General features: G+C 44.0%; 2 protein-coding genes across 2 annotated transcripts in view; one reads left to right on the top strand and one right to left on the bottom strand.

The window, feature by feature from the left end:
- Window positions 1-291: 291 nt before the first annotated feature.
- Window positions 292-4915, top strand: T265_00709 (hypothetical protein; the record flags this gene model as incomplete). Its single annotated transcript, XM_009164558.1, has 4 exons — window positions 292-371; window positions 416-613; window positions 651-849; window positions 4427-4915. The coding sequence occupies 4 exons, from the start codon at window positions 292-294 to the stop codon at window positions 4481-4483; spliced, it is 534 nt and encodes a 177-aa protein (XP_009162822.1).
- The window catches only part of T265_12614 (hypothetical protein), a gene marked incomplete at both ends in the record, with an annotated part of 81274 nt that continues 70447 nt past the window's right edge, over window positions 4392-15218 (bottom strand). The window contains 4 exons of the mRNA XM_009164623.1: window positions 4392-4678; window positions 6749-6996; window positions 9119-10648; window positions 12438-12559. Of these exons, the coding sequence (XP_009162887.1) occupies window positions 4392-4678; window positions 6749-6996; window positions 9119-10648; window positions 12438-12559 (2187 nt within the window). The remainder of the gene's footprint in view (window positions 4679-6748; window positions 6997-9118; window positions 10649-12437; window positions 12560-15218) is intronic.

The raw sequence follows: 15218 nt of genomic DNA, 5'->3' as shown, positions 1-15218 counted from the left end.
CCTTTCCCAACCCCCCTCCAGTTGACAGCCCACTGACAGTGCTGGATTTATGCACCAATTTATCAGCTCCTGCCTGCAACGCGCAGCTACCTCCCCTCCCCTCAAACCATTGGTGAACGAAACTACGGCAGCTACAACCACTGTGCGACGATTACGCGGTTATTACAGCTGACAATGATGGTGATGACCTTGTAACACTAGATCTACTTTTTCCGCTTGATAAGATTACTTTATCTTTCAGAATGTCTATCTGATATATGGTCTACAATCCATCCCGTTTTTGAAATTGTCATGACTTCGTCGCGTTCGGCTGAGGACAAAATAACGATTGCCACTTCTAAGATAAACAAAGCACTCGGAACATATTTTGAGTAAGATCGTGACGACCTCATTTGAAGTTTGTGTTTCTGTGCAGGAAAACAGTGAATAACACTTGTTCGAAGATCAAACAAAAAGATGAAGAATGGTTCCAGCAAACTGTGACGGAACTTGTTCAAGAATTTCAACAAAGGTGTGAAGAAGGATTACCATCCTTGTTGAAGAAATACAGTGTCAACGACAAAGCTTCCCAGTTAGAGTACGCCAATCAGAACTTGCGGTTCTCTCGCTCCTGGTATGTAGCTGCCCACTTGGTTCTGATGTGCTTTCAGGTGTCCCTCTGGTGATCCAGAGAAGGATATACGTGCACACCTTTACGTAGTTGAGAAAGAACACTTGGATGATCTGTGCAAACGAACCTCGGATCTACAACGGGAAATCCGTCCGCGGTTAGCTGAACTGAAAAGAGAAGACTATAGACTTCGAGACGAATCAACCAAACTTCAAGTCCTTTTGAAGCAGCTATGCACAGTAAGTGTTCTATGAACTGCCCTTGTTTTTGTCAGCATCTCATGGTTGCAAATGTTACAACCATGGCATGCCCATGTTTTGTCAGCTGGCTGTTCATTATTCCATCCCTATACTAGTTCCACACGCGCTCCTTTTTCTCGTAGCTTTGTGAATGGACAGCAGCTTCAGTGCGACACATTTAATTGCTTAAAAGCGTTATAACCGAGATATTCAGCTCGGTTTCAGGTGAGTCTTATCAAAACCAAGTTGGTATGTAAATGAGTGTATTTTGCTGGTACTTAGTTCCGTTGATGAACCTGCATGCGGGTTTAGACAATTTTCGCGGAATCAAAACGTTCCAGATACGTATTTCAATTGCAGTGTGAACCGCATAAGTAACGGATAAACAAAAGCAAAGTCAATCCCCGAAATTCAACTTTCCGACGGCGAGAACGTATGATAGTTATTTGGCTTCTGTGAATGAAACGTAACTGTATGAGGCACCGTACCCAAGCCTTTCGGGATACAAAAAACTGCGCTGTTTTAATAATCCAAAGCCCGAGAAAAGTGAGTGAGAACTGTTTTATGTAGGTTGTGGAAATGGTTTTCCAACGCCTAGTTCACGAGTATTGATAGAACAGTTGGGACTTCCAACCATTTCGGCCTGCACACTCGTATCGCTCATCCGCAAAGGACACCCGGTCAGTCGAATTAAGGAATATCTTCGCTGGGGATGTGTTTTTCCTCCTACTTAACGGTTCCGCGTGGGCACATAAGGATCTAAGTGCATTCCCAGTACTTGTTCTTTTGTTGTCACCGTCTTTACGTTCAAGTCAACTATTGTACTGAAGTATTGTGATCTCTTAGTCAATTTGGACAATACGGTAAGAACAGTAAGGTTGTGAGATGAATTCATGTCCTAAGCTTCTTCCGCCTCGAGGTACATCACTTGTATATGTATATACATCATTTTTTATACCTTCTGCATGCTCCGTTTATTAGGCTAAATGAATAATAATTATAATCACAACCATAATCGTGATAATCATAATTATAGCTGTGACATCCTTTTGGTGCCTAGCTGCCATGCCACCCGAAGGAAACACGAGAGCTGGGATACTGCCAGGTTGCCCAAGCCTAGATAGGCGAAGTCGAGATGCAGAGGTCGGGTTTGAACCACGGACCTTCCTGTCAGTAAATTCACGTTCTAACCACTGAACAATCTCGCCCTCGTCTATTAGTCCAAAGTAACATAACCAGACAATAAAACGGAGATCCCTTCAATTAACAACCAGGCCGTTCTTAGTGCAGAGAACTTACCAAAATCAATTAATCAATATTTTCTCAAGGAACTTCGGTTAATCTACCCATTTGCCTCATACTGTAACTTGAAACGACAAGTAGGGTGTAGTTTTGTTTCCCTTGTCAGCTTAATTAGTGATGATCCTGGATCTGATTCCATATTCAACCAGCTCTCATTTCAAGCATTTTTGCTGGTACTTACATTCAAAAGGCTTACAACCTGAGCAGAAGAGCATATTCCTGAGGCGCCATAAACTTGCAATGGGCTCTCACTCAGCTTATTGATTAGAGCGCGAATTTACTGACCGAAAGGTCCGTAGTTCGAATCCGACCTCTGCATCTCTACTTCCCTCGTCTAGGCTTCGGCAACCTGGTAGTATCTCGGCCCTCGTGCTTTCTTACGGTGGCATGGCAGTTAGACGCCGAAGGTGTGCCACAGTTGAACGCTTATTTTTATTATTTATCCAGCTAATTCAAGACGCGCAGCCGAACTTCCCTCGCTGTTTCAATTCTCAGAACGAAGTTTAAACTGAAGTTACTTCGGCAGTATTGCGCTTAGAAATAATTAATGGTCACTCTTAATGAGCCTTGGTTTTATTAATTGACTTGTTGTTGTAGACTTATATAAATAAAGTTCGCAGTAATGTGTTTCATATCGCTGCTGGGGCGCATTATGGTACTTTGTGCTTGGACTAAGAGTATCCGTCACTGTATGGTAAACACATTTTCAGGATGTTCCTCTATGTGTTTTCCGGGGTTTACTATGTCGATCAGCCACAATGTGGTGACAACTGTAAGTAATTACCCACTTCTGCTCCTCCTTGATTATAGTTGGTTTTATCCAGTTAGCGGATTTATCCAGTCAACGGAGGCACCCCGCAAATGTGTCATAATACGCCTCCATAGTGAATTTTGTAGCCTTTGACCCATTGCAGGAATTTAGGAGCTCCTTTGCAAGTTTGGTGAGATCAGTTGGCTGCAACCTCCATTTTGGAGTGGATTATTTTGGGTATGATCCAGTCGATTACGGGCTTTACTGTACAGTATTTCTCTAAACAAGGAAACATTCGTTGAGCTGATAGCCTTGATAGTTAAAATTTTCCCTATAACCCTTGCTCAAGGGGACAAATCCTTATAGCCGAAAAAGAAACTTTTTCGGATCATAGGCCTCCCTGAAGGAAACTGTCGTGATTAAGATACCTTGTCACATATTCAAAAGTTGATTCGGACATTAAGCACTGCAAGCAAAGTGACCCGTCAAACCTCTGGTTTTCATTGACCGGAATTGACTTGGCTCGGTCACTATCCGTTCGTCAGTAAAACTAGAAACTGGAACCACAGTGACTTGCACACAACATAGGGCTGATGATGGCGATAGTCAGATGAACACTATACACGTGTAAACGGATCTTCGTATCAGTCCACTGCTATCGCGTAATCACTATGTGCTCTCTTTTCGTCTCCGAGAACTTCATGCACGTGTTCAAAGTGGACTAACATCTGCCGTTTATTAGGTACTCTTAGTTTGCATTTCCTAGAACTTCACCCGTGCAAACGGAGACAAGGAGATTTATTTGAATGTCTGCAAAACATTGAATTACTTCATTGCTTAATGAGTGGCACTAAAGAGTATTTTATCGGTAGTTTCAATCCAGATGATCGCATGCTGAGAAGCCTAATCGAGCGCGGAGTGTAATCCTTTTTGCGTAGGGTCCATGTGAGGTAGGGACTCCAGTAATTATTAGAAACACCACGTATACGGGGGCTTTTGCGCAATCATCGTAGTTTCTTAATATGATGAGGTTGGGTTAACTAAAGGGTCCAGAATGGCGAAAATGCCTTGTCTGACCAACCTTAGCTGAATTCGTAATAAGTTTTGTTGTTGCTGGCATACTTTCGTATAAAGTGTCTGGTGGCACAAAATCGGGGTCAAACATGACACAAGAACGTGGTTCACATTGTGGATGTTCAAGACGTTTCGAAAAACAATCTCTGACGGGCAGGGGTTACTTCGCTATGTATTCGTTTCCTTGTGTGAAGTATTAGTTGATGTCGGGTTTCCACATGTATTCACGAAGCCCTAAGTAGAGCGATCGTTCACCGCTTAGACCATCTTTGGGCGATCCGGTGTAGTATATATATATATATATATATATATATATATATGGAAGAGCCCAACTTCAATTTTTTTTAACGACCAACCGCTCATCCGTAGTTTGCTTCCCGATTTTTTCAGAGACCTTTGAAACTGGGTCAGCAGCTCACAACTGACCACCTTGTTTCGTTTTTGTTTCAGACCCTCGCGACTGTCCAGTCTGCTGAGAACCACCTTTGCGTCCATCGTCCCAGTTGAGAAGAAAATTCGGAAGAACACCGTTCTTATACTTTTCTTTGTTTATATGTATTGTCCTTGTGTGTGGCCATGAAAACAAAAAAATGTGACACCAAAGTAATACTGGTGTCCGATCACCTGTTCTTCTTGTTTGTACTGTCTGATGTCTATCCGTTTTATTGTTGATTCGCTTCCTAATTGATGACCTTCTTGAGACTGTAAATATCCAAGAGGAATAGAGAAAAACGTTATCATATGTTCATCTCGGTACCTCCTTCCCTCTTATCCATACAACTTACCATTCCCTCATCGATGATTGTATTCTTTGATAGGCTGAAACACAGAAATAACATTTTCTTTCAGTGTCTGCCTCCACTCTTACAAGATAGTGCGAAGTTTGTTAAATAAAATCCTTCAATGAAGTAAGTGGTTATTTTTTACTACTTGTTGTCTGTGCTGGAAGTTTTTGCGCATTGACCTCAAAACGACGATAATGTAGCTACTCTCACAGCACCAGATGGTAATTCTTAACCTCTGGCCTCCCTCACATCATCAACGACAGCATGACCTCAGTTTTCAACACTGATGCTTCGCTGCCGTAGGCCTATAAGGGGAGAACTATTAATAGGGTGAGGAGAGGAAGAAGAAGAATGTGAAAGCGAAAGAAGGACGGCGTCAGCAGTAGCCTGTTTACGCTTACCCACCCTGGTGCATGCAGCAAGTAGGGCGACCCGGTTGATGGCATCATGTGACGGCCGGTGTGGCATGAGTTTATTTGTATGTGTGCAGTTCATGGTTGTACGTTTGTTGGGATACTGTCAGAACGCCCACACCTAACCAGGAGGACGATTAGGGTCCTCAGCGAAAGCGTTTGGCTCAAAAGCCTAACCGCAAGGCGGCGGCGTTTGGTTGGAATTGCAAACGTCTTACGATTTCTACGAAAGAAGTCATCATCACCATTACCATCGCGATCATCATCATCACCCTCATCATTATCATCATCATCATCATTGGCCAACCTGGAAAAGGTCCAGTCTCTTCGTGAAGGACAACACCCCCAATTTAGCTCAACGGGTCGATGAGGTGTGCAAACCGTCACACCACGGTAAGGTCCAGTCTCTTCGTGAAGGACACGTGTATTGAATGCGTTCGAAACAAGGATTCTATCAGATAATCATGGATAATAGATAAGTGGATGAATGGAAAGGAAATTCTTTGCACCACATTCGGAGTACATTTGAATACATCATCTAAAGTCTTCGTCCATAAGCGCTTGGCATCCCTAAGCCCCCTCCCAAAACGGAGGTCGAGACTGACCTACACCCGCCACTATATTGATCATAATTTGCCAAGTTGAGCACCTCGTCTAGCGAATCTCGTCAAAAGTGATTTGTGGGACATTTGATGGTCGAATATAAGTGGACCATGCACTAGTCAGGTAAATCGTTAGTTTTGGATCTCAGTCGGACACTAGGTGATTTTTAAAGCCGTGCATCGCCTTAGCTTTTAATCCATGGATAAGGCGTCTTACTTGAAACATCGCAACTTCATGCCAAGTCTGAATAAAAAATCATAGCCCTGTGACGAGTGTGGTTCCCCAATAGGGTCTTAACGTGTCCAGATGTAACCAGCTTCGCAGTGGTGGCGAACCAAAAACGGTACGAAGTACATTTGGCGTGAACCGCAAAGACAACACAAAGGGACCTTCGAAAGGTGGGTTGTTTTCAGATGAACTTAACCGGTAGAACAACCTTCAAGGTACCGGACTAATGCGTTCTCCCATGCCAGGTTACCCCTCCACTGACTTGAATCGTTATCGGCACCAAGAATTCGAAGCGGAAGTTATTTGCAGAGTTCTGCATCACAAGATCAACTCTCGTTTCATCCTAAGGTGGAAGGGTACCCACACTGTCATAAGGGCTTTTGAAAAGTCGCCGGCTTCATCGTTCAGGCGAAAACCCGCGTCACACTTTGTAACGCGTAGACGAGTCCCAGAATCAACTTATTAGATGAATCTTATTCATTGTATTTGTGGAAAATCGAGGGCTCGCCTCCCCTTTCCTGGAGTCCTTTGATGCCTTGCACAGCTTGTGACCACCGCACAACACCCAATAATAGCCATCCTGCCGAATCTCGTACGACTGACTCGATGTCCCACTTAATCTACAAATCCATAGTATTCCTTGCATTTCAAGCTATCGACAGATGAACACCACCAATCCAGTCCAGTCCCACCCCTTACGGCACGTCTGCATTCATTTTTGGATATTACTATCCTCAACTTACCCCGTTCTTGTATTGCTTTATTGATGCAATTCACCAGTTCCATTCTCGTCAAATGGGCGGCAATGGATAAGTCCTGTTTATGGAAGCCTTTACGAGCAAGTTGAGCATAGCGACAGTGTACGCCCTGAGTCTCGCTTTGAAACATGTCACTCGGACCTCTTTCTATCTTCTGTGGAATGTCCAGTACTTTCCATTGGCTGAGGGGGATCTTAGATGGTCTTGACGATAGACGGACGAAGTCAAGTTGTCTGCATACCGGTGGTTGTGCAGGGTGAGATAAGAACAAAGCAACAAAGCATGGTGTAATATTAGACAGGGGATCTTTCCAGCATAGTAATATATTCATTCAGACTTGGAAACCATCTGAACACAACTACCAGTAATTTCGTACAACACTTGTCCTCAACTGCGGCTGTCAGCCAGGTCACCATGGCAGCAAACAGTACGGCTGACAAGCGAAAAAAGTCCACTGTTGGCATTTACGATCCTTCTCCATTGGAATCCGTCTTCCTTTATACTCCGTCAGCTGATCACTGTCACGTAGATCCCCGAGAAGGCTATTTTAGTTGTGCACTCAAGTTCAGACCTTCCCTTTATTTCGATCGCAGCTTCAGCGTACCGGCCAGCAACTCACCACAGCATCACTCTTGATACACGACGGTTAAACCTTTACTGCGTGTCAAAATATGCAGTGCCCGGTCCAAGTACCTTACTTAATCCTATGACACCATTTTCTAGACGCTGAGGTAAACGGACGTCACGCAGTTCTGTAACCGCTACAATGGTCTGTATGTCTTAGTTCCACTGCCGGTCTTCACCAGAATGAATCCCCGTGAAGAACCGTCTTCGTGATTTTGGTTTTAACAACTTTCACACTAGTATGTACTTCCCGACTCAGTGGAGAGGGACTTGTTGGCTTGTTCAATCTGTACCCAAGATGAAATGATGGTGCAATATGCAATGTAATGGTGATAATCGTTTGTAGCTTTGTACGGACGTTCAACTGTACATCAGTAGTACCGAGTTTAGACATTTAGACGCTCTGGTCCGCTGTACTGGTGAGCAGCACTGCAAAAAGACTAGTTATGGGCCGCGAGTGTAGACAAGCTTATTTGGATGAATGTCCCAAGGCGTGTATCCATTTGAACCTTGTTGATCCTGTTGTTTGACTTTTTAAATTCAGTACTGCAGGGCATGAAAAATCTGGTCACTTCTCTGAAGGCAGCCCAAGTGGACTCAATCAGGTTTCAGTTTTTCAGTTACAAACGATGTGTCTGATTACATTGGTTCTAGGTGCTACCGCTTTGTTCGCCAATGATAAGGATAATAAGGGGAAGACAGCTACGCGTCGGAGGCGATGGCCAAACCAAAGTCAAATGCATCCTTATGGTCATTCTGTTTCCGCCTAATTCGACCTATTGGTTCCACGTTGGAAGTGGCGTTTGTCATCGATCGATTCAACTCACGAAATCCAATCAAAGATCCCTTTTTAATATGACTATTTTGAACTGTTAATTGGTCGGAGTTCACCTCGTGAGTTTCATCATTTAGGCAAAGTCAGTCGCTTCTCCAATGCCTACAAACTTTGCACAACTGTTTCATCCTTGTTGAGAATCATCATCGGTATGTCACGTTCCTTCCAAAAGATCCTGGTCGGTCGTTCTCTGGAGGTGAGTTTCACCATTCGTTTAGAACAGCCGATCAAAAGCTATGAATAAAATGCACCTTGGCCATAGAGCTACTCTACCAGTCGTGTCGCGTAATCTGGTGCTTGATAGCTCCGCCAGTGGTGGCCTTTCAGAGGGGAGTTTGTGTGACTGATGAGATATTTTTCCCTATTAGCAGATGCATTTGTCTTTCGCGCTAAGTAAACGGGAATCCTATTAGTTAATAGGGCCATAGTAGAGTCATTGCAAACTTGTGCTCGGTGAGAAAAGAAGCTAGTGTTTTGTATGACTCAAGGCATGTACCGATATAATCAAAACCATACTATTGTGACAAGAATTCTGATGAAATTCCCTCACTATTATCCGATTTCACACTGCGTTTGATAAGCTGGGATAGCCCAATAAAATTTCACGTGTTTTTTTCTTATTGTCGAAGCGAAGCCAGTGGTTAAGTGCTATGGGATATCGGAGGTTCGATGCTTGAGTTGAGAAGTGATAGGAAACTGCTAGCTGACTGAGTCGGGTTCATACAACGCGATAACTGCTTGAATCACCTATACACAGTATAACCCTCATTACACTTTGGTATATCCCAAAGCCTTCCTTCACCAATCATAGGCATCTTGGCCTTCGAAGATGTTTACTGCGGTTACTCTTATTTAATCCAACTTCAACTTTAAAAAGTTGGGTAAACCTGACTTACGCGTCGGCCTCTGAATTACGCGCCTTCTGTGCGGCATCAATCAGTGCACCTTCCAACTCTGCCACTGCTTCGGCGGATGTTTTTTCGTTCCGTAGTTGCGCCAGCAAGCGCGTCAAATTGCCAGGTGGCATGACTGATTTCAAATAACGGGTGACCGTATCCAAATTGGCGGTCAGTTCCTCCACGCTTGTTATCGTGGGTAAGTCTGTGCTTTTTTTCAACCTTCGGCGAGTTCTTGATAGTCCGGCCAACTGACTGAGTTCAGGATCTGCTTGCTTGTGACGTAAAAGCCTCTTCACACTGCTCCGCTGTTTTCCTAGTTTCTCTTGCTTGTGCGGACGTGCTATGGTAGGAGAAAAGAAATTCTCTCCTACTCTCCTGGGCAACATAAAATCCACTACGGATTCCGTGGGGGTAGATGATACATCTGAAGTTTGGTCGGAATCTGTATGTAGCGTTGCAATGGACAGTGTTGGACATTCCTGAATGTTTTCGACTAAGTGTTGAAGTCTGGTCACTTTGGCCTCGAGGGCCCGAAGTAATTTGATCGGTTTAAGTTTGATAAAACTTTGCTGGCGCTTTCTTTCAGGATCCACTTGAACAGATGATGCCTTACTAGCAGCGGTTTTCGCCTGTACTAGATTATCAAACCAATTCCACACACCCGATTTTTTCGACTCCTTGATCACAACGACCTCCTCCGGGCTAGTGGCCAGAAACTCCTCTTGCAGCTCTTCACGCCTCTCCCAAGGTGCAATTATTTTGACTGGAATCGACGATGAGCTCGGTTCCACACTGAATGCTGTTTGATCTAGTTGTTTGGTTTGAAAGGAACTTATACCACTCTCATCTTTGTCCGGAGGTTTGAATAGCTCTAGTTTATCCAGTTCCGTTACCTCTAATGATGAGGCAACGGTTACAGTCGGAGGAACAGTTGCGATTTCTGGTTCCTGTGCGTCCTCTCTGACGGGTAATTCCCATGGTAAATTCGGTGGTGAGATGGTTCCTGTTTTTTGTTGGGCCAGTAAGGGCCGACTTTGGCGTTGTGTTGTTTTTGGCTCTGGACTTCGAACTGTTGGAGATGTATGTCGGGCCAGATGAACAGGCAATTCTTTGTGGCGCTTGTAGACCGGCCTCCTTGGGACTTGCGGAGTTGACGGCTTAGAAGAGGACGGTGCGTCTCTGTCCGCTGAGACCAGTGCCAAAGACCCTGTGTGATACAACAATTGCATTTCCTGTCCTGATTTTAGGTGACTTTTTACGACTGAACGCGGCAACAGGGCTAAAACTTTTTGTTTGTCTTCCAGTATCGAACCGGTTATCGCACGTCCTCTTACTTGTGGCAGAGTTGGCGACTTCAGTGGAGGTAGAGGTGAGAGCGTTTCATCAGTCGCTGACATTTTCTCAAGTGCTGCTTGCCGACGGTGGGTGCTTGGCATTGTTTTCCTCCGTAGGCTCAGCGCGTTGGCAGCCTCGAATCCCTTACTAGTGATGGCAATTTTCCCTGTTTCGAATGCCATAATTCGAGCTCTGAAAGGGAAGGGGGAGATAGAAATGACGCAGCTTTTGCGCACCTTATCGCCAAAAGAAAATGCTAGGGGTTGCACAGTGAGAAGCACGCCATAGTTTTTGGCATTAAAGATGGAACGGCTAGAACGATCAAGTTGCAAAAAACAATTGATCATTTGAGAATACCAGTAGAAGCGCATTCTTTTAGCGGTCACCAGCTATCTTATTTGTCATTTGTCTGAACCAATAGTCATTCAGAACCTCAAGCATTCAAGAGATAACGCGTTTTGGGAATCAGACGTTTCACTGTCTTCTGAAAGGCTCGCGTCTTAAAAACAGACTCATAAAGTCCTATTTCACTACGTTCCATGGTCCTGTATTGGCGTTGCCCAAATGTATTAGACTCCAGGAATCTTCCGCAGTACCAACAAATAGCTTACGGATTAATTTCTTTACAAAGGGATAGTGCTTCAAAATCCTGTATATGCTTGCATTGCATATTTCGGGGGTAAATACTGTTTTAAACTACTGTTCACACCACCTACTATGAGATGCACCTCAGTTACTATTTGAATTATCCACGGGGGCGTTACCGGAGCCGGTCAAGAGACGCAAGAAGCAGAAACTGAAGTGAAGTTTCGAGGATGTTGTCAGCTCACAATCACGTTCTGACAGACTTCTGTAAAAAAAATGCACTCGGACCATTTAACAAGTATTGGTTTTTTATAGTGAGATGTCCGTCTTTTGTTTTTATTGATTAAAAATTTATCAAAATCATGAACAGGAGACTTCCTGTTTAGACAGATTTATCACAGCCTCAGTTATGTACACCATTTTCCATTAAATGACCGTGTCTTTACACTGAGTAAGTTGCTGGTGTTCTGGTCGGCGTCGTTGGTTGATGGAAATAGTGGGCTTTGCATTTTTTTACTTTCCACACTGAGGGCCGTCGGTTAAACCTGTTACGTCCCATAGGGGGAAATAGCTCCTTACATTAATTTTTCACAGTGTGATGATTTTTACTTACGATTGGGAGCCTATCTTAATGACGATATCATGTAGTTCTTTCAAACTTCTATGATTCCACCGCCTCTTGTTGACTACTACGCTATTTCATCCATATTCTTCATTAGATTTACTGTCCCCGACAAAGTCAGCCATAGTCTTGGAGGCTCCCCGTGCGTTTTCAACTGGAAGACGCTGCAAGCAACGTGACGATGTCATTCAACTGTGTTTTTATGCCTAGCTAAACAAAAGATAATCATGATTGATAAAAAATGCATCCAAAACAGGAATCCCTTCGTGAACGAAAGTCGGTAGTGACGTGAACAACGTAATACATTCTGGACCTTCGTTCATATCACGTTGTGGACGGATTTTATGGCTATTTGACTGAACGTCAGCCGAGTGTGGTTTACCCAGTGCTTACAGGCGTCCGGTGGCTCAACCAGTTGATCCGCTTCGGACGTCAACACTCCGAATCTTTGGTGGAAGGCACACTTTTAGCAGTTCCCACCAGTGAGAGAGATCAACGTGAGTCAGTGTTCTATACTGTGCTTGACGGGAATCATAAGCCACACTGAAAAACCCTAAAGTCCCATCTTCCATTTCGAATGTAACTAAAGCTGTATACAGTCTTTGAAACACGAGGTCATAATTTCATTCGTCATCCATTTTGAAACTCTCTGGACACGATGAACAAAATGGTAACAACTGGTGGCAAAAATACGTGAAAATCGATAGGCGAACGATTATTTTGCACACGGTGGAACAAAATCGATCAAAAACGGTCTTGACAATTTGGGCTTACCCATCCTCGTCGAATTCACTTCTTTCTGTATCCTCCTCCGCTTCCTCCTCTTGTGTCAGCTGAGCTAGCCCATCAGCCAATCTCGCGCTCAGTCGTACTAGTGGACATTCAGGGCCGAGTTGCTATGAGTCGATCGATAAGGATGATCAGACAAAAATGAACGGTGTGATGAGACAAGAACCCCATCACATTACATATCGATCGGTCTGGAGTCAAAAAACTTTCTACGGAGGCAGCTATCTGTCGTTATGGGACCGAAAGCTGTCGGTGGTTGGATTGTGTCAGCATACGCTTATACCACTCCCCATGTGATTTCTAAGACAAATATTCACACGAATTCTCAGTGATACATAATGAGACTATGGCCCTCTGGTTCGCCCTTGCTGAGAGCCGGTAACACTGCACCTACTCGGGTTCGAGCCAGAACCACTAGATACAGTAATGACACTCCTGGTCACCTCATAGTGCCACGACAGTGCAAGTGACCGTATGTACCGGTGGTATATATTGCAGGTTAGTTGCTTAGAAGAAATTGCCATTGTGAAAACTGGAAAGTGAAAATGTGAGAGAGCACTGCATAGGTGAATTAATGGGGGAAAGCAATTCATATTTGAACGAATCTGGATGTCCTTCATATTCAAGAATTATCTGCTGATTTAAAATCTCCCAGAGCTGCATGGGACATCTGCTGACCCACATTACAACAATAACAACTAGTTCCTCTGGTTAAAACTAGCTATATCTAATGTAATTTACAACCGCACCAATAATTTATTTTAACCTTTACTCCAAGCTATTCCATTTGGTTACTCTAATCAGGTGGCTCTTTGCAAAAATTGAAGTTACCCAAGCTTATTTAAAATTTCCTCAACGTAGTACTTCAGTAAATTTGAGCGCAGTAGAAAAATTCTGCCTACGTCTGGTGATTATTGGCAAAAGCATACGGCGCTTCCATCTTATGTGAACGAGTGCAATAATGTATGTCACGAAAAAAACGAACAAGAAATTTAGGATTTTATTAAACTAATCGTGAACAGTCGTTAAGTCTTCTCTAACAATTTCATTGAATTTTTGTTGCAGACCATAAAATAATGGTTCGAGTAGTTTTGGTTCGACAACCCGGTCTAATGACCTGAATATAATTCGATGGTTATTTTAACCTTTGTTTGTTTGTTTCCTTAACTTCAATACCACCCATCTACCGTTTTTCTCCTAAAACAACAGTCGTTCAAACGTAGGAGGCCTTTTGTGCACAGTGGACAAGGAAGGCTGAAAAAGCACGAAGAAGCAATAGGGTAAGTTTGCTCGGGCAGAGACAACAACAACTCAAGGTAGTGGTGTGAACTCATGAATTCCGGGTCATCGGCTGGTGTTTTCGCTGCTGAGTTATCTCGACCTCGGTACCAGCCCAGCTATCAGCAATCTGAGCATGATGGAGGATTTGGCCAGAACTTTCCAATGAGGAAAAGTCAGCTTCACTGCATCCGACAAGGGGGCTTATCTTCCTGGGCAAGATTAGTATCGGCATAACAAAGCAAATTTGTCTTTTTTTTAAGAATCTGTAGGCTTGCTTGGTGAGAAACGGTTCATCTCGATCTTGGGCTAGCGTTACCTTTATGTACACGTAAATGCGAGCCTCAGTACGCCTTTCAACAAAATGATACGGCCGCCCATTTTCACGGTATAAATCTAGTACGAACCTCCTCTCAGCTGTAACACCCTTCAGGTGTTACAGGTGTCAGCTGCCATGCTACCCGAAGGAAGCACGAGGGCTGGGCTATTGCCAGGTTGCCCAAGCCTAGACAGGAGAAGTCGGGAGACAGGTCGGGCTCGAGCCACGGACCTTCCGGTCAGTAAATTCGCGCTCCAACCACTTGATCCATCTCGCCCCAGTACGAACAGTAGGAGCGGAAATATTTCCAGTCACTAGGGGGCAAGTACCGATAAACACTGAATGAACTGAAACAAGACGAAAAACAAGTTGAAAATCGATGCGACGAAAGCATAAACTCACCCGAGATTAGGATTCCGTTGGAACAATTCCAGCTTGGAAATTCCGATTGCTGCAAGTTGAAACCTATGTAAAGATTCTGCGGCACTTTGGTGAATGCCCGGATGGATGTCCAGATGGATGATTATTCGTTCTGGTTTGACCGAAAGCAACAGTCTCGGTCTTGGAGCCGCGGAATCTCGCGACTTTATTATCCTGGCCTAGATGAGACTGGGTCAAGTCGCTTCACAAGGCGGGATGTAGGTCAGTGCTTTTCGCAGTGAGGGATTTTCTACCATTCTCATGTCTAGTTGGAAAATTTTGTTCCCTTAACATAGTCAAGTGGATGGCTGGATGTACTAAGCATTTCGGTATCCGACTTTCGGCGTAACAACCTGGAGGCTGTCTGATTTGCCGTTCGGTATACCGTGCAAAGTGAGATGAATTCCGATGCAGCACACCGAGGTCGGAATATTGTCTAGTGCCAGAAAACTTGAAAAGCGGCAATAGTTTAAGAGTGCGAGGAGTGAATAAATGAAGGGAATCTGAGTTGCCTCTAATTTTGAGGTGTTTTGCTTGAATCGATTTCTGTGACAATCGACACATCATCCACCACCACCAGAAATGACATCCATCATCATCATCATCACCACCACCGAAATGACATCCATCATCATCATCATCATCAACGACAGCATGACATCAGTGTTCAACACCGATGCTTCACTGCCGTACAAACATGACTTATTTGAAAGCCTTATTGTAAAGAAAAGAATAAAGGTGGATGGGGG

This window comes from Opisthorchis viverrini (assembly GCF_000715545.1).
Source record: "Opisthorchis viverrini unplaced genomic scaffold opera_v5_7, whole genome shotgun sequence".
Taxonomy (NCBI): Eukaryota; Metazoa; Platyhelminthes; class Trematoda; order Opisthorchiida; family Opisthorchiidae; genus Opisthorchis; species Opisthorchis viverrini.
The sequence above is the reverse complement of the archived record's forward strand: the minus strand, read 5'-3'. Positions and strand labels throughout refer to the sequence as shown.